The sequence below is a fragment of the Heloderma suspectum genome, chromosome 1, assembly GCF_057233095.1.
Source record: "Heloderma suspectum isolate Gila_16-S chromosome 1, 16-S_ref, whole genome shotgun sequence".
Taxonomy (NCBI): domain Eukaryota; kingdom Metazoa; phylum Chordata; class Lepidosauria; order Squamata; family Helodermatidae; genus Heloderma; species Heloderma suspectum.
In genome coordinates this window covers 144,791,364-144,812,583 of record NC_139458.1, presented here as the reverse complement: position 1 = coordinate 144,812,583, position 21,220 = coordinate 144,791,364, and the positions used below count along the sequence as shown (strand labels likewise).

Below are 21,220 nucleotides of genomic sequence, written 5' to 3'. Positions count from 1 at the left end.
GGAGGGCACAGGGCAAATGTGTCACAAGGGAAAGGAATATGTTTAGCAAACAAACTTAAATACGACAACTTAAGTATAACAACATCCTTGCCAACACATTTTCATCTACCTAGTTAGACTTGGCGATATGTAGGTACGTTACCTACAAAACTCACTTCAACCTCAGACTAAAAGAAATTTGTTATTAGATCTGAACTAAGATACTGCAAGAACCAGCAGGATAAGGAAAAGGCAAATACCACCTGCCTATCTTACACATCTTTAAATGCCAACACGCACACACACCCCTCTCCCCACACCTCCAGAGTAGAAGGCCGCAGCCAACTGCATGGCTTATACCTGGTGGGAAAAGGAACCAAGGGATCAGAGATTAAATTTAAAAAGGCCTTCAATATTTTTTTCCAACTCTGAGAAGAAACTAGGAAGGAATTGATTAGGATTAGGCTCAAGGAAAGATAGATGTATGCTGTAATTGTTTTCCACTACATGAGTGAGAACAGAGATCAATTGTTCTCTACAGATGCTGAAGGCAGCCTGGAAGAGAACAGGTTCTCATTGTATGAAAGGTGCATGTAGGCTTCATGCTTTGCTCAGAAAAGTTGGCAGATATGTCAGTCTCGTCACCTACTGTTTGATCTGAATGCATATCTTGGGTTTATGCAGAATTCAGAATCTTTTTGCCATGGGCGGAGGTGAGAGATGGCAAAGAAGGAGGGAAAGATGCAAAGCCAATGGGGTGGTAGCAGCAGCAAGGCAGAGACTTGGAGCTGTAAGGTGGGACAAGAAGTTGCAAAGCTCAGCCCTTTGATTTCCAAGCCTTCATCAAACACTGATGGTCAGAAGGATTCACTCTCTTTTCCTTCTTCAACAGTTTTGTGAATTTTAGAAGACCAGTTCTGGCTCGCCCGCACTGGTTGCCAGTTTGTTTCTGGGCCATATCCAAAGTGCTGGTTTTAACCTATAAAGCCCTACATGTCTTGGGACCCCAATACCTCAAGGAACGCCTCTTCCTGTATGAACTTACCCGGTCCCGGAGGTCAGCTTCAGAGGCCCTTCCCTGTGTGCCCCCCCCCCCCCGATAGAAGCTTGAGGGGGAAGTGTCCGTTCTGGAAGAGGTCTTTTCTACGATAGCCCCATGCTTGTGGAATGCTCTCCCCCAAGGAAACTCACCTGGCCCTGATACTGTCATCCTTTCAGTGACAGGTAAAGACGTGCTTACTTTTCCAGGCATTTGGACATTAGTTCTGGCCAAACTGTTGTGGGATGCTTTTGTGCCGTTCATTCTAGGCTGTGAGCAGGGGAAGATTTTGTGTTTTGTGGATGAACACTTTTCATAATGTGTTGTTTTTAGATTATATTTTATGGTATTTATTTTTAATTGTATTGTGCTGATTAAGGCTTATATTGATGTTGGAGTGTGTGTGTGTTTTCTGTTGTATTAATCATAGATTTCTGTATTGTGTGTGTAAGTCACTTTGAGACTATGTTTTGTGGTGGGAAACAATGCATACATTTAATTACTACTGTTACTAATAATAATAATGATGATGACTAGAAATTCTTATCTGCAACAATGAGGACTGGAAGCTTTTAAGAGAGAGAGAAAGCTGACATCCTAAGGAAACCAAATTTATGTTTCAATTTGCAGGTTGTGCCTTGTATACATGTACAAGCACAAAGTATACACTTCCCTGGGAACTTCGCCATACCTACCTCAAGGGAGTTGCATGCTTTCTAATTCTTATGGCTCTCCCTTATGCACAGGCAAAAGTCCCGATGCTGATATGAAAACAAAATTCCTCATCATCGTGCAGAAGAGATACTGAAGATGCACAGTGCAGATATTCGTGGCTCAAGTGGCTACTGGGAGGCACATGGGTGGGCCAAGAAGATATCAAAGTGCAGCCCAAGCAAGCAGAGAATAATAACACTTCCGAAGCAGAGGAACAGAAACTTGGAACTTCTCAAAGAGTTCCACTGGCCCCAGGAAGTCTCATTAATGCTACACCCTTTCACAACACAATGCCCCAACCACCCTGCTTTAATTGCCAAAGCAGATTTGTTTCAAAGAACTGTAGCTCCTGGTTAAACGTTTGCATTGCTTTGTTGCAGTTTGCCCCCTTTTCAGCCCCATTCTAGGAAACTGAGAAAGGCCCAAACTTGGTTCAAGCAGCATTGCTGTATCTAAAACAGCCTTCCCCAACCTGGTGCCCTCCAGATGCTGGCTAGGAATTATGGGAGTTGCAGCCCAACACATCTGGAGAGCACCAGGTCAGGGAAGGCTGCTGTAAAAGTTCACAGCCTTCCTCTTAGGCAGGAAGACTGGCTTCACGAACACAACCCTTCACTCAAATGAGCACATCAAAAGGAATTGGGGGGACAGCTACTGGCTGGATTAGCTTACACAGGCCGCAGCTTTCAAGTATAGCATCTTTTCTCAACTACGTGTACTGAGTGCTAAAGTGTACCGAATTTTTGACTAATACCAGCAATTACCTGTGAACAGTAGGTACTTACTTGGCCAGGCAGATGAAATCTGTCTTCACCGGAGAGGTGGATCTAAAAATCCTTGCTTGTGTGCACAGGATTGTTAATATTTTGGTGTTTTGAGGCTGAGACAGGCAAGAACAGGACCAGCCACTTGTTTTCACCATGGAGGTGAAATGTTAATTTGCCTCTCCCCAATACAACTTCCGTCTCCATCCCCCTTCACCCTGCTGCCACTACCACCCCACTACAGGCAGCTCTTAAAAATATGTTTTAAATTGTTATAAAACCAGACAAAATCAACCACAGTTAATGATCTTTCGATATGAACTGGGGGTGGGGGGATGCACATCACCTGACTAGAACTGAATCAAAGCAATAATGTAAAACAAGTGCATCTATTTTCCTCTATCAAATACTAAAGGGCACAGCATGTTGGACTCTGATTCTGAACACAGAGGGATCACTCAGGACAAAGCTAGACATGCTTCTGTCTAATTGATACCAATGGGACTTAAACCACACAGATCAGTGGTCCATCAATTTCACAGGGACTTCAGGAAGCATAACTGTTTCTGCATTGTGCCCATTATGTGATTTCAGTGGAACTTTTCTTCTCTATAAAGTCTGATACTGTTCTGGTTATTATCATGATTAATACCAAAAAAGGCTCTAGGGCCTAGGCACTGAGTTTCAGCATATATCCACCAAACACAGGTATCTCTACATACCTGCATCCCAGCCTGTATTAGTGACATACAACACAGGGTCTTTCTGTCTGGAAAAAAGGCCCTTTCACTACCCTCCTCTAGACCAAAGGTGAGGGATTCTTCCCTGCAGCTAAGTATGTTCTCCAAGATGCTCACCATTCCTACCACAGTTTGCTGCCACACCTCACTCTGTTTCTCTCTAGCATGCCCTGTGCACATTCTGCCTGAAGCTTGTTGATTTCTGCAGCCTCCAGCCAACCATTAACAGCTTCCGACAGCAGCCTTTGTGCTGCTTTTTTGGTAGGATGACGCATCTATTTCCAGGCTTGCAAGGGCTGTTTCCTTTTTCAAAGAACAGATCACGGACCAAGCCTAAATCCATCTGTGCTGAAAGTCCTGCCGACAGTGCAAAACCCAGCCAAACGCCTAGCTGTTCTCTCTGGTCCTAAGGAGTGTCATGCCTCTCCCAACAGCTCTCCTAGGAGAGTCAGAGCAGCCAAAGTACAAGATGGGTTTGTTCCAAGCTGAAAGACACCTTGGATTTCTGCATCCCATGCTCTTGAATTTCATGCCATCCAATTGCCTCAGTATTCATTAACCTGCAAGATTGACTTTCTTCTGTTAAGTAACAGCCCTGGCATCTGAGATGGAGAGAGAGGATTACAGCCATGGACACCCCAGTTTGGAAAGTGAGCAGAGTAACCCCTGTCTCTTTCCAAACAAAGCCTGCACAGGTCCACATTGCTGTTAAGAGGACAGGGTTATTTGAGTTACTGCTCACTGGATAAACAGGTGGATAAGGGAGAACTTTACAAACTGGTTAAAAATGAGTATTGGATAGTGGATCACTACAGCCTGGTTAATGAAGAGCTTGAAACAAGGAACACAAATGTCATTTTAAATTGAACTTGAATGAATGTGAACGACTTTGAATCCATGTGTCTTGCAGAAATCTCAAATTCAAATCTGGACTTTTAACTGTGACTGAAAACTTCGCTTTGTTACAACCATCTCCACTAAAAATCAAAGCTAATAATATGCTCGGTAGTCCACATCACACAGTGATCTCACCACTGACGCTGGCTAAACATGCAAATATGTTACCTAAAACCCCCACACTCACAGATAATGAACAATTAATGACAGGAATGCCTTCCAACTCTTGATTACCATGCTAGCAATCTTGGCGAGTGATGAGTATCCATGTTTCCATGTTGTGAATTCAGGAAGTCAATCAAATGTAAACTTTGTTTTACATGTTTAATCTACTTTGGGTCTAATTTTATTTTAAATACTCTGGAAAAAAAATTGTGATCCCTTCTAACATAGAAGAATGTTGTCACTTTGAAATCTGTCTTCAGCACTCTCTTCTGATATTGCTTGCTGTGCTGCCAAGCCTCTCACACTCTTCCCAGTTACTTGTCTCCATACATCTAAACCAGCTAATGAATCAACAGGTGGAGGAGCAGAGTTTAAGGGCAGACACTCACTTTCAGCTCCTTATTTGGCTCCTCACCTTCCCACCACAGCAACTGCTGAATCTAAAACTATCCCAACAAACATGTCTAGAATATTCCCTTATACCAGCTAACAGTAGTGCTAAGGGTTATGAGTGCACAATGACAGACAATCTCCTTTACATACCAAAGGAAAGATATGCTATTCTCCCAGCAAAAGGGTGCACGAATGCATGTAACTGAAAATAGATTACAAGAATGAAAGAGAGGCACAGAACACAATCCTTCTCTTCTCCCATGGGGCACCACCCTCTCCTTTAATCTTAGCAGTACAGTTAGGCTCAACATGCTCAAGAATAGAGTCTGCTTGGCACAATCTAGCCCCCGATGCCACCCCATGTAAGTGGATCTCACAGATCCAAACTTCCTTCAAATGTTTACTGCTTCCCTAAAATGTCCACTTATTTTTAGTAACTGTCATCATTTCACAAAGCATTTGGTAATTCTTGTACAGTGCCAGCCACTCTAGAACATTTTTATTTTGAAGTGCAGGTTATAAGCGATTTAAACAAACAATCTTCTCCAATTTTGTAAGCATCTGCCCAGACCCTTTGCTGCCATTTCCCCCCAACTTCCTTCCCTATTCAATCAGGGGAGGAAAATTGACAGATGGACAGTACCTGGTTCATTACGCTCCCAAAATCCATTCTGCTGTGCTGTGCTGCTGTTGTTGTTTTAAAGAAAAATTGCACCTCCTAGGTGGTTACTACTACATCCAAGGGACGGGAAAGTCTTGGCCTCACCTTAGGCTTCTCCCTCCTTCATGGTCAGCGAGAGCCAGCAATTGTTTGTGCAAAAGTTACCCGGTGCAGATGGTGTTAGTCTAAGCTGGCAGAGGCAAAGACCTTAAACAGAATTCCGTCGAAGATGGAGAGAAGCCAAGGTCTTGCATTCAGCCATCGGTGAAAGGGGAGGCAGACCTGTTTGCCTGTGGCTTTCTGGGGTGGTGAGCTTGGGAGAGCAGTGTGCAGTGATTAAGCAGAGAGGAAAAAGCTTTCAGAACTGACTCGAAAGGGATTTTCCTTCCCAATCTCCACCTTATTAGCACAGCCTCTCCCCCCCCCACCCGCCCCATGCATCGCTGTCCAAGTACAACATTGCACACGCCCAAAAACAACACCACTAGCTGTGTGGGGCTCTTTTTTCCTCCTTCGGCTTTAAAGGGCATGGCATCCATAAACCAGCTTGTATGAAGAACCAGGGAGGGAGTCAAGGGCGGGGGAGAAGCAAGAATGGATCAGAAGGGGAGTCCAATAAAACATTCTAAGAGCCCTGCGCAAACTGGCTGTCTGAGTTTTATCAGACTGTCCAGACACACATTCGGAAAGTCTGGCATGTCTGCCGTTCCCCTGTGGTGGTGAATGGGGTAAAGGTAAAGGTGCTGGGAGGGTCTGTGTCCTGGGAGCTCCCTGAGGCACCAGACTTTTGCATCCTGTACTCCAGGGGTGGGGGACCTTTTTCAGCCCCAGGGCTGAATTTCATTTTGGAGCAGTTCTTGGGGCTCACTTTCCAGTGGTGGGCGGGGCCAAAAGCAAAAGGGGTGGGGCTAAAACACCAGCATATTGCAGCTTAAAGTTCTTGTTGCCAATAACTAAGCCACAGGAGAGGCATTTCAACCTTTTAGAATGGTGTGGGGGGGAACTGTTCAAAAGCTGGGAAACCGTCAAATGATCGGTGGTCAGAGGAAAGGGCGGGGTGGCCAGTGGAAGAGGGCATGGCCATCTGGAAAACCCCAGAGGACTGAATTGGGATCCCTGGAGGGCCAGATTTAGCCCCTGGGCCTGAGGTTGCCCACCCCTGTCACTCTCAATTTGAAAAAGTGACACCTCCACAGAGCTCCTAATTAGCCTGCTCTACACATGCAGCTGACTAAGGTGAAGATGACATGGTAGAACGGATTGTACCAATTTAGACTGCGGGGGGGGGGGGGTGTTACATTTTAAAATGTTCCCTCCTGTAAAACACACACATACACAGCAGAAAGTGGACTGTGTTGGAACTTTTCTCCCTGGTAAGCTGTCTTTTTCTCCTACATGGGTTTTCTTTTTAATATGGGAAAACATTTTTTAAAATGGCACCCAGTCTTTACTAGGACTAAGAAATGGTACAGTCCACTCTTCTATGTCAGGATTCTACCACCTCACTCTACTGTAGGGATGGACGAAAGGGACTTACCTTGTCCCACAGCTTGCTTCGCGGTGGGGGGGAGGCGCTTCGCTTCTCCCCCCGAAGTTCAGGCGAGGGGGGGGAGGCGCCCCGCCTCGCCCAGCCAAAATTCAGGCCGGGGGGGAGGCGCCCCATCCCTCGCCGGTGAAATTCAGGCCGGGTAGGAGCGCCCCGTCTACCCAGCCGCGAAAAAAAAAGTAAAAAAAAAACAACCACACACACCCGTGATAGGCTACGTAACGATTTACATAGCCTATCACGGCTAGATTTCCAAAGTCAGCCGTGATAGGCTATGTAAATCATCACGTAGCCTATCACGGGTGACTTTGGAAAAAAAAAAAGCGTGTATGCAAATGGCGGCTCCCATGGGGACCGCCATTTGCGTTCCTTATTTTGGCACGTCTAGTCTACGTAAAGATTTACGTAGACTACGGCAAAAATAAGGGCAATGCAAATAGCGTTCCCTTATTTTCACCGTAGTCTACGTAAATCTTTACGTAGACTACCCGGGCCCAAATAAGGAACGCAAATGGTGGCACCCCATGGGCGCCGCCATTTGCGTACACGCTTTTTTTTTTTCCAAAGTCACCCATGATAGGCTACGTGACAATTTACGTAGCCTATCATGGCTGACTTTGAAATCTAGCCGTGATAGGCTACGTAAATCATTACATAGTCTATCATGGGTGTGTTGTTGTTTTTTTACTTTACTTTTTGTTTTTGCAATGGCGGCGGCGGCAGCCGGTCGGGAGACCGGCCGCCGCCCCCACCCCCGATGAAACGCCGCCAAACCGCCGCCGGGACCCACCGCCGAGAGGGACATTTGCTGAAGGTAAGTCCCATCCCGGGGGGGGCGGGGGGCCAGCGGAGAATTTCCCCAACACTTTCGGGGGGCCGAATGCGTCGGCGCTCCGCCTCCCGAAGATTCGTGGAGAAATTCTCCGCCAACCCTACTCTACTGCATGCGTAGACAAGGCCACAGAAATCTCAAATTGCTCCATAAAATGGCCCAGGCAGCCCAAGGACCTTAGGGTCCGATCTATTCTGATAAACCAGACATACCAACTTCTATATGCATCATAATAAAGCATGGCTTTCCTAAAGTTTTTGAAGTCATGGCTGTCCATGTCAGATCATACAAATAAAAAGGGGGAAAGCTTGACCCATAATTAATAGGTTAGATTAGAGGTGCAGAACCCCAGGTCCAGGGACCAAATCCAGCCCTCCTGGGGGTCAAATCTGAAAGGCCACATCCTTTTCCCCCAACCACCGATCATTTGGTGGTTTCCTGGCTTTCGTGCAGTTTTTTTCCATTCTAAAAAGTTGAAATGCCTCTCCCGAGGTTCAGTCTAGGGATGTGCAAACTCACCCCAGTCCAGTTCTCCAGACGCCTGCCCAGCTCCTGCCCCCACTCACCAGTCTCCGGACCACTCTCAAACCCCTCCTGTGCATGGCGAGCAGCCCACACTCACCCCTGTGGCATCATCAACCTCCATGGTCACCATTTTTTAAAAAATAAAATAGCAATCGCAAAAATGCACAAATACATGCATTCGCAAAATGTGCATTTTCGCATACACAAATATACACATTCGCAAAAATGTGCATTTTTGTGCATACACAAATATGCACATTTTTGCAATCACCATTTTATTTTTCATGGGCTGAGTGCGGGCTACTCACCAAGCAAGGGCAGGGGGCGAGCGGGGGCAGGGGGCGAGCGGGGGCAGGGGCCCAGCAAGCAGGGTTCGGGGGTGCAGGCGGGGGGGGGGTTCTGCAGGATTCCCGGATGGAATCAGGTGTCTGCGCCTTCCCTAGTTCAGTTGCTGGCAGTCAGAGCTTTCAGCTAAAATAGATTGGCATATTTTCCTATTTTGGCCCCACCTCTTTTGCCTTTGGCCCTGCCCATTGCTGGAATGTGGGCTCTCAGGCTGGATGGAATTTGGCTCTCAGGCTGAAAGAGATTCAACACCCCTGTAATAGAGGGTGATGTTACCATTGAATGTTTGCTAGTCCCTGACAAACGGGGAGAAGTAGGATAGACCATAGTAATTATGAATGTATGCAGAGTAAAACTGGGTGCTGAAGACTGCAAGAGAGGGAGGAAGGGAGAGAGGGAGAGACAGAGAGGAATGGAGAGGCTGCATTTCTCTGGCTCAAGGACAAACATGTGACATCCAAATGCTTAACCCTTTCTTCGCTAGCTGTTTTTCTGCTTGTAAATGCCCCGCTCCCCAAGCTGCTTTTCCTTACCACTCTGAGGTTCTAGATGGATGCTTACAGGGGTATTTAGATGTCTGGAACCCTCTGGAGTGGAAAGGATGCAGTTTGAGTGGAGGGAGCATCACCGAGCAGGAAAATGACCAGTGGGGAGATGAAAGGTGTGCCCAGAACAGATGTGTCTATTCTAGACAGCCCTGTGTGCAAAGGCTGCCTTGTAACATCTGAGCCTGTAGAAGGCAGTGGTTGCAACTACAAATGTTTGACAAGTCGCAATATTCTTTTCATTTATTTTTTATTTTTTAAAGGATGCCAAACAGAGATGTTTCAAGAAATCAGTTCTATACCAGGTTCCACAGTGTTCTTTACACAAGTGTGAAATATGCACAGTGGCACAGCACTGTCCTTTTATTAGCCCACTCTTTACCTCTTGAACCTCCATTCAATGCAGAGATTGACATTTTGCATTCACTTATTCATGGCAGATGCTAGCATACATTTGGTACAAAGGAGACATCAACAAAATCTATGCAACACGGAGCTCCTTTTAAACTGCCCAAACATTTGGGCAGCTGGACAGTTCCTTTAAGGGAAGTTCCTTGGAATGTAGCACAGGAACTGGTCTCTCCCTTGCTTCTGGGATTAATTCTTTACCCAGGATTTTGGGTTTGGTGTTTTATTTTTTGGTAATTTCATCAGCTCAAGGGGAATCACTCGGTACACATTATGGTTCCCACACACACCTCCCTGGCCAGAAGCTTACTTCCCAAAACACAGCCAACCCGTGATGACTCAAGCTTTCCGGGTGCCTCCCCCCTCTTCCCATCCCTATGCTGCACTTTATTGCACATCTGGATCCAGTTGTGGCTTGCACATTAGGGGCATTTGGAGATGGCTGCTTCTAAAAGCTAGAGCAGCCAAATATTTCGAACAAACAAGAAAGAAAGAAAGAAAGAAAGAAAGAAAGAAAGAAAGAAAGAAAGAAAGAAAGAAAGAAAGAAAGTTTAAATCAAGGAAGTCTGAAGGGATTTGCTGCAGTTCCTGGACTCACCCACGAGAGTTTACACAAGACTGCAGCTTGGATGGAGAGCTTTGGAGATGGCATTTCCATACAAAGTGCCTGGTCTTGGGAGAATCCAGGACAAAATGAGAGCTAACATACTAGGGTGAGTTTGCAATGATGGAGAAAGCCAAAGATCTCATATGGTGTTCTTTCAAGGTATTCATGATAGACCGAATGAATATCCATCCTCAGCCTGCTCCTTCCACAATTGTTCCTATTTGTGCTCAGATAGGGTTGCCTCAGTGATTTTTAGTTGCCTCCCACAACTCCACATCTGTTCAGAGCCATGGCTGGTATAAAAGATGTGCCTGGAAAGTTCCAGCTCCAGGTTTCGGAGGGCCCTTGGGCAGGCACCCTCCATGGGCCCCTCCCTCAGTGAGTCTCCCTTCTCACTGCCATTGTCACCAGCTGCTCTTGCTCCTCATCCTCTCTCTCATCATTGCTACTGCTTGCTCTCCGGACAGGCAGAGAGCCAGTGAGCAAGGAGGCAGCAGCATCTCCTGCTCCTCCTTCTCATGACCACCATTGTCTGGGCCAGAGTGAGAGGCAGCTGAACAAGCAAGCTGCAATGATGAAGAGGAGGAGCAAGTCCAGAGGGCTCTTGTCACTAGACCCCTGCCGGGGTGTGGATCCTTGACAGGTTCCTGGCCATGCTTACCCTTGATGCTGGCCCTGTGCTGAGAACAGAATTGTTGTTCATGAATTGATTTCTCCAGAATACAAAATGTCCATCTGACTACTGGTAATGAGAACTTTGTAATGAGAACACAGGAAGCTGCCTTATACTGAGTCTCATCTTTGGTCCATCTAGCCCAGTACTGTCAACACTGACTCGCAGCAGCTCTCAAGCAGCAGCTCTCCTACTTTCAGGCAGGAGCTTCTCTAGCCCTACCTGGAAATGCCAGGGACTGAATCTGGGACCTTCTTCATCCAAAGCAGTCACTACAGCCCAGCCCTCATCATTTATATGATGTGTGGGCTGATGTTTCAGTTTGAATTCTTCCACTTTTCTATTGCAAGGGACTGCTTGTTTCCTTCTGGAAGACTCGGTTGATGGGTTCTGAATTTCCCCAGCAAATCAGCCCAGCTTATGAATAACCATCCAAGCCAAATGCAAATCGCCAATGCCTTGATGTATATCCGGTTTCTGCTACCTGCCAGGGATGGCACAAGTGGGGATAGCCAGGGTGGGGGAGGGGGAAGAAAGAGAAGAGGCCACAACACATGAGGCTGCATTGGGCTTGGTAGACGACATATTGTACATGCCTGAGCACACCTCCCTCATCATAAACTTTCCTTCCACCAAAAAGCTTATGGTCAACCCTTTGGATTAGCGCTCTCTCTCTCTCTCTCTCTCTCTCTCTCTCTCTCTGGAGCCTCTCCCTGTGATGTGCACCTTAGCTGGCTTTTGCAGGTCATTTGGAGCCTTTTCCTTTCCCTTACTCACACAGCTGGTAATATCCTGGATCTTGTTTCTTCTTCTTGTTCTCTTGCTGAACTACTTGTTTCCCTTTTTCCTCTCTCAGATCAGCATTTCATTCTTTTATTCTTCTTTATTCTCCCTTGTATTTTTCCTGTGGCCCTCTTCCTTTTGTAGCCTTCAACTGTTTGATCCCAAGAGCTTCTCTTCATCCCTTTTTTGCCTTCTGTTTCATCGGCTTACTCGGCAACTTCATGTCAGTCATGCCATCTTTCTGCCAAGTGCTGAGTATCTCGATGCTTGCTGTCATTCTGTAGAATGTGTCTTTGGCATAAAGCTCATTTTTCTCCTAATTGCTTTCATTAAAGGTTTATACGTTCTTCTTTCTATGCCCTAATCTAAACTATTTTAATTTTCTTCTCTTATTTGTAATTATTCCTCATTTCCTATGCATCTCTTTCCTATTAATTGCACTTCTTCAGCCTCCTACTCATCCCCCATTTCTTTTCTGTATAAGATTTTAGTGAATTCTTTTTGGATAAGATTTCTTCTATCTGTGCTTTATTCTTATCTTCTCCTTCTACATTGCTTTCATCTATCATTTCTTCAATATCATCAGATGCTTCTTATTTTGCTTCCTTTTTCACAAATTAGTTTATCAGACCTTTTTCTTTTTTCTCATGTTAATTTGGCTTCTTGAGCAGTTCCCTTTTTACAATCTATTACCATGTTCATCATTCCTTCTTTACTCTATATTTGCAATTATTCTCTATGTTCTGATTCTTCCTTTATGTCTACCCTTGTTATTCCTGCTCTTTGAAAAAAACCCTTTTGAACCTTTCAAATGCCTTCTGACCCTTTGTTCTTATTACTCTCTCCTTCATTTTTTAAAACTGTTGAACCATTTTGCTGTTCCAATGTCTTACTTTTCTCTCTACCAATTCCCTTCTTGATCTCTTCCTCTCCAATCTGGTTTTTGCTCTTGTCATTTAGCTAAGGCTGTTCTAATTCATATTTCCAATTATCTTCTTGCAGCAAAATCTAATACATTATGTTCTATGCTTTTTCTGTTGGATCCTTCTTCAGCCTTTGATACCGTCAACCATTCATTTCTCTTTTGCTTGGCTTTTCAGGTGTTTTTTCATGGTTTCAATCATATCATTCTCATCATTATTAAGGTTTCTTTCAGTCATGTCATTCCTGCGTGTTTCCCCCTTTCTGCACAAGTTTGAGATCAATCAGTATTAGGCTCTCTTCTCTTTACATTCTTCATCTCAACTTCTTTTGAACTTTCTCGTATTTAACTTTCAGATATCTCCATGGTCTGTCTTCTTTATATTTATCTTCTCTTCTTTTTCTATATGCTCCTCCATGGCTCTTCACACTACAGGAACAAATATGATACTCTCCATTTCCTGTCTGAATCTCTTTTTCCCTTATAGTTCTGAATCATTGGAATGCTTTTCCTTCCAACATATGATCCTCCTCCAGGTTTACATTCCTCATTCAGACAATGTATTTATTTATTATTTAAAACATTTATATGCCACCCTTCACTTTACCAAAACTCTGACCTATTCATCCTAGCTTTTCCCAATTGGCCCTCATTCCCTTTTACTTTACTTTACCCTGCTCCCTAATGTGTCTTGTCTTTATCTTTAAATCATAAACTTTTGGGCAAGACCTACATAATAGAGTCTAGGCAGAAGTAGTATTAAGCAACACAGGCTACATCAGCACTTATCAGCGAACATTTGTGATGGACTCTGAACAGCATTTAGCATGGGTCAACATCCCCCCCTTTTTTTTTAAATGAACAATAAGTATACAGTGACCAGTTCTTTGTTTTATGTCTCCCGTTTCCTTCCTTGCCATTCAGGGTCTCTTGCTATCCATAGCTGCAACTGGCAGGTAGTGTGATGGGAGGAGACATCAGTGCTCCTCTCCAAGACTGAACCATTCTTCTTCTGTCTCTGCCTTTTCCAAGCTCTCCTCTTCCACTGGACCAAGATGTATGAACACAGAGACCTCTAAGATGGTATGCGCTGCTTATCTGTGTTGCAATAGCCCTGTGGAAATTACCAAGTTAAGGCTTCTGTTTAGATCACAACAGAAGGACAGAGCCTACTGACTCAGGCCACATCCCTCTGACTCATTCTGCCAGCTGGCAAAAGAGTTCCACTGAAGCTGCTGATAGTATATGCTGAAAGTATAGCAAAGGAAAGTACAGTTCTCAGTCGCTGTAAATGCGACATGCAATGCCATACATGGGTATTGCCAATTGAAATGAGGCCATGCTAACCCTTGACGCCTCAACCCTGCCTTGAACACTGATCAAAGCAAGCCTACTTTACTCCAGACTGTGTATCAGATTCCTGACCAGCACTGGAAGTAACAAATCTGGGAATTCTGTGACTGTCCTGTGTGCAGGCTGAACAACACTTGAAACATAACAAACAGTGTGGGTGTGTTGGGGCTAGTTATGACCTACAAGTTTCCAAGAACAGAGATCAGTCATTCCCTAATTACTTTCACATCCTTGAAGGAATCTTCTAGTGACTGACCCTTCACTGACCCAGGAAGAGGAGTGAAGTGGGTCAGTAAATATATGCACATTTCAAGGAAGAGCAGTAAAGCAGAGGGGGAAATTATGCAAATTCCAAGGAGGTAGATAGCTAAAAATATGCAAATTTCATGGCAGAGCAGTGTGGCAGATCACTAATAATATGCAAATTTCATGGCAGAGCAGTGAGGAAGATCACTGAAATATGTAAATTTAATGGTGGTGCAGTAAAGCTGAGGAAGAAATTACACAAACTGAATGGCAGAGTAGTGAGGCAGGTCAATAAAAATACACAAATTTCATGGCAGAGCAGTAAAGCTGAGAGAAAAATTACACAAATTTCATAGCAGTGGACTTTTGTATCTGCATACTTGCGCAAGTCCAAAAATTTTAAAAAAATTAAAAAGGGTGTGAACACATTCAAGATGCTCTTTGATGTCCTTTCTTCTTGATTTTTAGGAGCATGGGGAAGAGGGCACTGACAAGGAATGAGAGAAGATGGCGGCAGCACTAGCAAGATTGTGATGAGTGGTGAGGGGGTGCCGGTCTTGCCGGGCAGCTCTCTAGCCATTCCAACAACCCACAAAGAAACTGCCCAGCCATGTTCGGATGTCACAACAAGCCACCCTGAATAACCCAGCAACAACCCATGGATTTTCAGGGTGGCTTGTTCATGAAAAATAAGCCACCCTGCAGAAACTGCACCACATTCAGATGTCACGACAACCCACCATGGGTGATATCCCATGGTGGGTTGTTGTGCTGTGTGAACCTGGTCATTACATGTGAACCCAGAACCGTGGCTTGTTCATGGTTGTTTTGTGAGGCTACAGAGGCCACAGGAAGAGCAGTAAAAAAAAAAAAAGCAGCCTCTCTACATGCCAGTACTGCAGCATCACAGAGGCATTTGGGATGCAGGGAGGGAGTGGGCAAAAGAGGAGGTAAAAAATAGCCCAGGAATTGAGAAAACAAACCACAGATTGTTCAATTGTAGGCCAGACAAACCCTGGGAAGGGCAACAAACCATGGGTTAAGTATGAATCAGGTCAAAATCTAGAACAATTAGTGCATCAGAATAAAAACAGCAACAGAAAGCAACAGTGCAAAGAACATAAAAAGTATGAAAAGCCTGGGAAATTAAAATGGTCTTCACCTGGGCTGAAAGGACTATAATGCAGGCACCAGGCCAGTCTCCCTGGAGAGAGCATTCCACAATTGGGCTGCCATCAGTGAAAAGCATCCCACCCCTCACTCTCAGTGGCCACCCTAAGCTGGACTCTCATTTACAAAGCAGCAAGTAGACTTGTTGTTGTTATTGTTGAGTCGTTAAGTCGTGTCCGACTCTTCGTGACCCCATGGACCATAGCACGCTAGGCCTTCCTGTCCTCCGCTCTAACCCGGAGTGTGCTCAAGTTCATATTCATTGCATTGGTGATGCTATCTAGCCATCTCATCCTCTGCCGTCCCCTTCTCCTTTTGCCTTCAATCTTTCCCAGCATCAGGGTCTTTTCCAGGGAGTTTTCTCTTCGCATTAGGTGGCCAAAATATTTGAGCTTCAGCTTCAGTATCTGTCCTTCCATTGAGCAGTCAGGGCTGATTTCCTTTAGGATGGACTGATTTGACCTCCTTGCAGTCCAGGGGACTCGTAAGAGTCTTCTCCAGCACCACAGTTCGAAAGCATCAATTCTTTGGCGCTCAGCCTTCATTATAGTCCAGCTCTCACAGCCATACGTTGCTACTGGGAAAACCATAGCTTTCATTATACGGACCTTTGTCGGCAAGGTGATGTCTCTGCTTCTTACTGTGCTGTCTAGGTTGGCCATAGCTTTCCTCCCAAGGAGCAAGCGCCTTTTAATTTCATGGCTACAGTCACCGTCTGCAGTGATCTTGGAGCCCAAGAAAATAAAATCTGTCACTGCTTCTATTTCTTCCCCTTCTATATGCCAGGAAGTGATGGGGCCAGATGCCATGATCTTAGTTTTTTTAATGTTGAGCAAGTAGACTACAATCAGACTAATCAGCATTCAGGACTAGTAGAATAATGCATACCCTGGAGGAGCTGACAAAGACATTTTACATAATCCATCAAAGTCACTTGCTGAATTCAGCCTAGGATAACACTGCTAATTGGAACCCTACTGCAATAAACCCCCACCCCTAAATGCTCTCAATACAAGGAAGCTATTCCTATTCCCTACATGCAACAATGCTGCTCAGTTCTGCGCAGAGGCTGTTTCATTCTCTGAAGCCAGCTGCATAGAGGCCTTGCGTGATGCTCTGAATTGTGTTAATGTTACTTCCATGTGCCTTGTCATTGATGAAGTGAGTAGAAGGGATGTGAGTGTTCAGGGACAGACGCACACTCCATTTCTCCAAGTGTGACAACATTCCTGGGATTCCAACAGCTGCTTTCCAGGCAATGTGAACTGCACTTCCTTGGGAAAACATGTAACAACTTCATCGCTTCCAAAAAAAGGGGGGGGGAGGTGAAATCCTGGGAAATATTGGATGCTAGCAGAAGTAAGAGATTCCTCAGGAAAGACAATGCAATGCATTGCTTGGATCCAGCAGGGCAAATGAGGTGGCAGCAGCAACTAAAGTCTGAGATCCATGGAGGGAAAAGGTGATTCCTATGAACGTTATGAATTCCCACAAAGCCAGTCAAATACATGGTTACTTCTGGATTCCACTGACAGTTGCCCTCTGATGGGGGAAATTGTGCAGGGAAACTGCACAGGCTGATGCAGTTGAAGGGTGAGGCCAAGTAACATTTCCAGTCATCAAGAGACAAGGTTTCTGTTTCCTCCATAGCTCTATTCCTTTAACTTCATTTCTTTTAAGCACAGACTACAGATGTGCTTCCATATACATGCCTCAAAGACCAATGGCTGCATGTGACCTCAAAACTCCTTTTCTACAACTTCCAATCTTGCTGAAATCTTGAAGATCCCAACTTTCCTCAAAATTATATGAGAGAGAAACAAAAGGACAAGGAAAAATAAACCCAAATGTGTCCCTGCTTTCCAAGAGCATATCAACAGAGAGCTTTGTCAGCACTTGAATGAGTCGACTGAGTTCACCTTATCTCCACAAACCCCACAGGTCCACACAGAAAGAGTAAGAATCACAAGCAGTGTCCATGCAGTGGAATACTGGAGGAAACCCCACACAAGATGGTACTTCCCCTCTTCTTTTCTCCTTCAGATTCTACTCCTTGCTATCCTAGTGAAATGCTAAAATACCAATCATCATCGTCTTATTGTTTTATTTATATCCCACTTTTTTTCCTCTTGCCATAGTGGCTTACATGGTCTTCCTCCTTTTCATTTTATCCTCACAACAACCCTGTGAGGTAGGTTAGGCAGAGAGTCAGTGACTGGCCCAGAGTCACCCAATGAACTTCATGACCCTAGAGGGGACTAGAACCCGAATGTCCTGAGTCCTAGTCCAACACTCTAACCAGTACACTGGCTCTCTCTTACATGGACATGGAGCCCCCTTTGTGGGGACATGTTTTAAACACATTCTGGCCAATGACAGGATTACAACTCATACAAGCAGCTGGAAGAACTTCACGAGTAACCTGTTTCCACTTGTTAGGCTGATACTGGGTACATTTTCAAAAACTGACAAGAGGGGAAGGGAAAATCTCCTCAGATCAGGCTAGAGAATAGCTGCGTAACTGCCTTTTATTCCCCCTTTAATGTGCAGTGGAGATTCACGTATCTATGAGAAGAGTCTGTAGTCCTCAGACAGGTACTTCACAGTTACCCTTATAACTATGACACATCCCAGAAACATCCCTCCCAAACCTCGTAGGAGTAGATCACCGCCTCTGATCCAGACAGTGACACAGAAGCCTACTTCATGTTCCCAGCCACTTCTCAAGATGCAAGCCAAATCCCAGCGAGTGGGTGGAAAGGGAATGACTGAAGTTAGAGGGGAGGCTCCTCTGAAAGTTTAGCAGGGGCTGGAGATTGGGAGGAGGAAAGACGCATTCCCACAGTTTCCCAAACTGAGATAGCCTCTCTGCATCCTCGGTTCATACGGTGCTTCCAGCTGGAATAGACTTGGGAAAAAGAGCCCTGAAAGAGCAGCTCCTGTGTGAAACATCCTGTGTCAAAGGTATAGAGTTTTCTCACCTGATCAGTTGCTCTTCTGAGCTCATTCTCAAGCCTTGCATTGTCACTGGAAAGCTACACAGCGCCAATCCCCTTTCACGCCGTGGCCAAAAAAGAGAACAAAAGCGGACTCCAATTTGCATAACATTTGCACATGCTAATTTACATGTACTGGTGCAAATTTAGAAATAATTCCTATAATGTAAATAGAAATACAAGACATCTCACCATACTGGGGAAGACGGACTCAGTGACCTGTGTGCCTGCCTGCTCAGTCTCCTCCGGGTGCTAACTGTGGATGGGCAACTCCAAGAGCCTTCCCCTCCCTCCTTAAAGTTCTTTGACTTTAAACCAGGCTTCGACTGAAAAGCCCATCAAATAGAGGATCCCTTCAAACAGAAGACTGTGCTCTGTAAAGTAAGACACCTTGCCCCCCTAATTCCCATTCCTCCTGTATTCCTGAGTATAGTGAATTGTTAAGTCCCTCCATCATTTGATGGAGACAGAGGGTTGCCATACTACCCCCTTAACTCTACAGGAGTGAGTCCTGGGTACTTGGGGGCAGGGGAGAAAGACACCTAGTGGAGGCAAAGACTGCCAGGTAAGGCTATAACTGGAAAATGTACCAAGGCCTAGGAGTTTAACCATGGGCTTCAGAGATGAAGTCATTCATAGCATTTCATCATCATGTTAACCAATGCAGGGTTGGGTAGCTATTAGGCCTTTTCTAAAGATGGGTCAGCATGTGATGTATGAGCTCGTTGAGGTTCTCTGAATTCCTCCTTGAACTTGTTTGCCTTGTTCATTTTCCTGAATGCAAGCGTCTTTTTTTTTTGCTTGGAAAAAAAATCCCATTTTCAAAAGTGTAATTTTCCCAATCGAAAAATGTGCATTTCCCCCCATAAAAATGTGTAAAAATGTGGATGGGGGGAATGTGCTTGCGCATGTGCACAAGTGTGCACTTGTGCGCACTTGTTCAAGTGCCCATTTTCACAAGTGTGCAGTTGCGCACTTGCATGCTTTTGAACATGAATGCATGCTCAAGAAATTGCGAAGATTTCCCAAGAACTGCATTCCTGGTTGAGCTCATGTTCAGGGTTGCGAATGGAACATGTTTGCATGATTTTTGCCCACCATCAGGTGAAGTGTGTGCCAACCACATTTTAGCTGTACTGTGATACTCATATAGGCTATTTTTAATGCCAAAAAATGAAACTGCCAATATCATAATGCCTTCGTATAAATCCGTGGTGTGACCACTGCGTAGAGTTCACCACACCTCAAAAATGATATTGTAGAGCCGGAAAGGGTCAGCAAAGGGCACGCAAAATAATCAAGGGGCTGGAACAGCTCCCTTATTAGGAAAGGTTACAGCACTGGGGGATTTTAAGTTTAGAAAACAGGCAAGTAAGGAGGGTCATGATATAAGTTTATATATAGTAAGGAGAATGTGGATGTTGAGTTTTTCTCAATGTGGAGGTTGAGCTACATCCAATGAAGCTGAATGGTGGGAGATTCAAGACAGATAAAAAGTATTTCTTCACACAGGACATAATCAAACTGTGGAACTCGTTACCCCAAATGTAGCGATGGCCATGAAGTTACATGGCTTTAAAAGGAGATTAGACAGATTCATGGAGGATAAGGGTAAAAATGTTTACTAGTCATGATGGCTATATATTCCCTCCAGTATCAGAGACGGCATGCCTCTGTACACCAGATGCTGGAGAACACAAGCAAGAGGTATTGCACTCATGTGCTACTTGTGGACTTCCCATAGATGTTTGGTTGGGAACAATGCTCGACGACATCGGCCTTTGGTGTGATCCAGCAGGGCTCTTCCTATGTTCTCATGTCTGCACATAACAGATGAAAGACAGGAGTGGCCTTGCTATGGTGGGGTGGGGTGGGAAGATAAGCATTCCACACTTCATCCTTTTTTAAAAATTGGGATAAATGTGCATCCTGGGTTTGAGGGTGAGGAGAGAGAGATTTTACATAGCCTCCAAAGAATAATCACTATTAAAAAATCAAACATACTAAACTGGACACAGGAATCCTGCTGTAGGATGGCTACTTGTAAATCTCCATAAAAGAGGACACGCCTCATCAAAAGAGAGGACAAAAAGAGGACACTGATTTTGATACATTTTGATATGTTGTTGTTGTTTATTTGGTCAGTCGCTTCCGATTCTTCGTGACTTCATGGACCAGCCCACGCCAGAGCTTCCTGTCGGCCGTCGCCACCCCCAGCTCCCCCAAGGTCGAGTAAATTTTGATATACCCACTGATAAATTTTGCATATGCTACTATATAAGTATAGATGCAAATTTAGAAATAATTATTATAATATAAAAGAAATATAAGTGCATCTCACCATAGTGTGGAAGACTGTGACCAGGTGACCTGTGTGCTTTGTTCAGTCTGCTGTCCAGGTGCTAGCTGTGGATGGTCAACTTCAAGGCCCAGTTCTTCCTTCTGATGGTTCTTTACCTTTATACTGGACTTGGACTGAACAGCCCTTCAAACAAAGGATGCCTTCAAAATAGAGGGCAGTCCTCTGGCAGCTTTTCAAATAGAGGATTGTCCTCTTTAAAACAGGATGCATGGCCACCTTACCTGCAAGGACCTCACAAAGTGCAGAAGTAAAACTGTGTCCTTGCTTCCACTTGCTGTTCTTAACATTAATGCTCCAAGGGGGGCCTAGCAACTCTGCAGGTGTTCTATTTCCAAAGAGGGGGGAAAAACAGGCTCCAGCCTTGCTCACTTAAGTTATAACACATAACATTCCCTGGATACCTTTCTGAATAATAAATAAGTAAACCCCAGATGTTTTGGATTCCCAACAGCAAGAGGATGGGTGCGTCTCTACAGGATGGTGATAAAAAGGCAGCACAAATACTTTTAAGACCCTCCCCTCTCCCAGTTAAACAGGGGCACAGACAAAGCCAGG

The 21,220-nt window shown here is 44.8% G+C and overlaps 1 protein-coding gene across 3 annotated transcripts in view; it reads right to left on the bottom strand.

Annotated features, from left to right (window-relative positions):
• Positions 1-21,220, bottom strand: part of TNS1 (tensin 1) — a 445,218-nt gene that overhangs the window by 209,859 nt on the left and 214,139 nt on the right. For 2 of the 3 annotated variants that reach the window (XM_084806321.1, XM_084806397.1), the window contains exon 1: positions 5,335-5,742. The exons of the other annotated variant lie outside the window; for it this stretch is intronic. In XM_084806321.1, coding sequence (XP_084662447.1) covers positions 5,335-5,361 — 27 coding nt within the window. In that variant the 5' untranslated portion in view covers positions 5,362-5,742. Of the gene's footprint in view, positions 1-5,334; positions 5,743-21,220 lie in introns of those variants that run through there. 3 annotated transcript variants of the gene reach the window in all.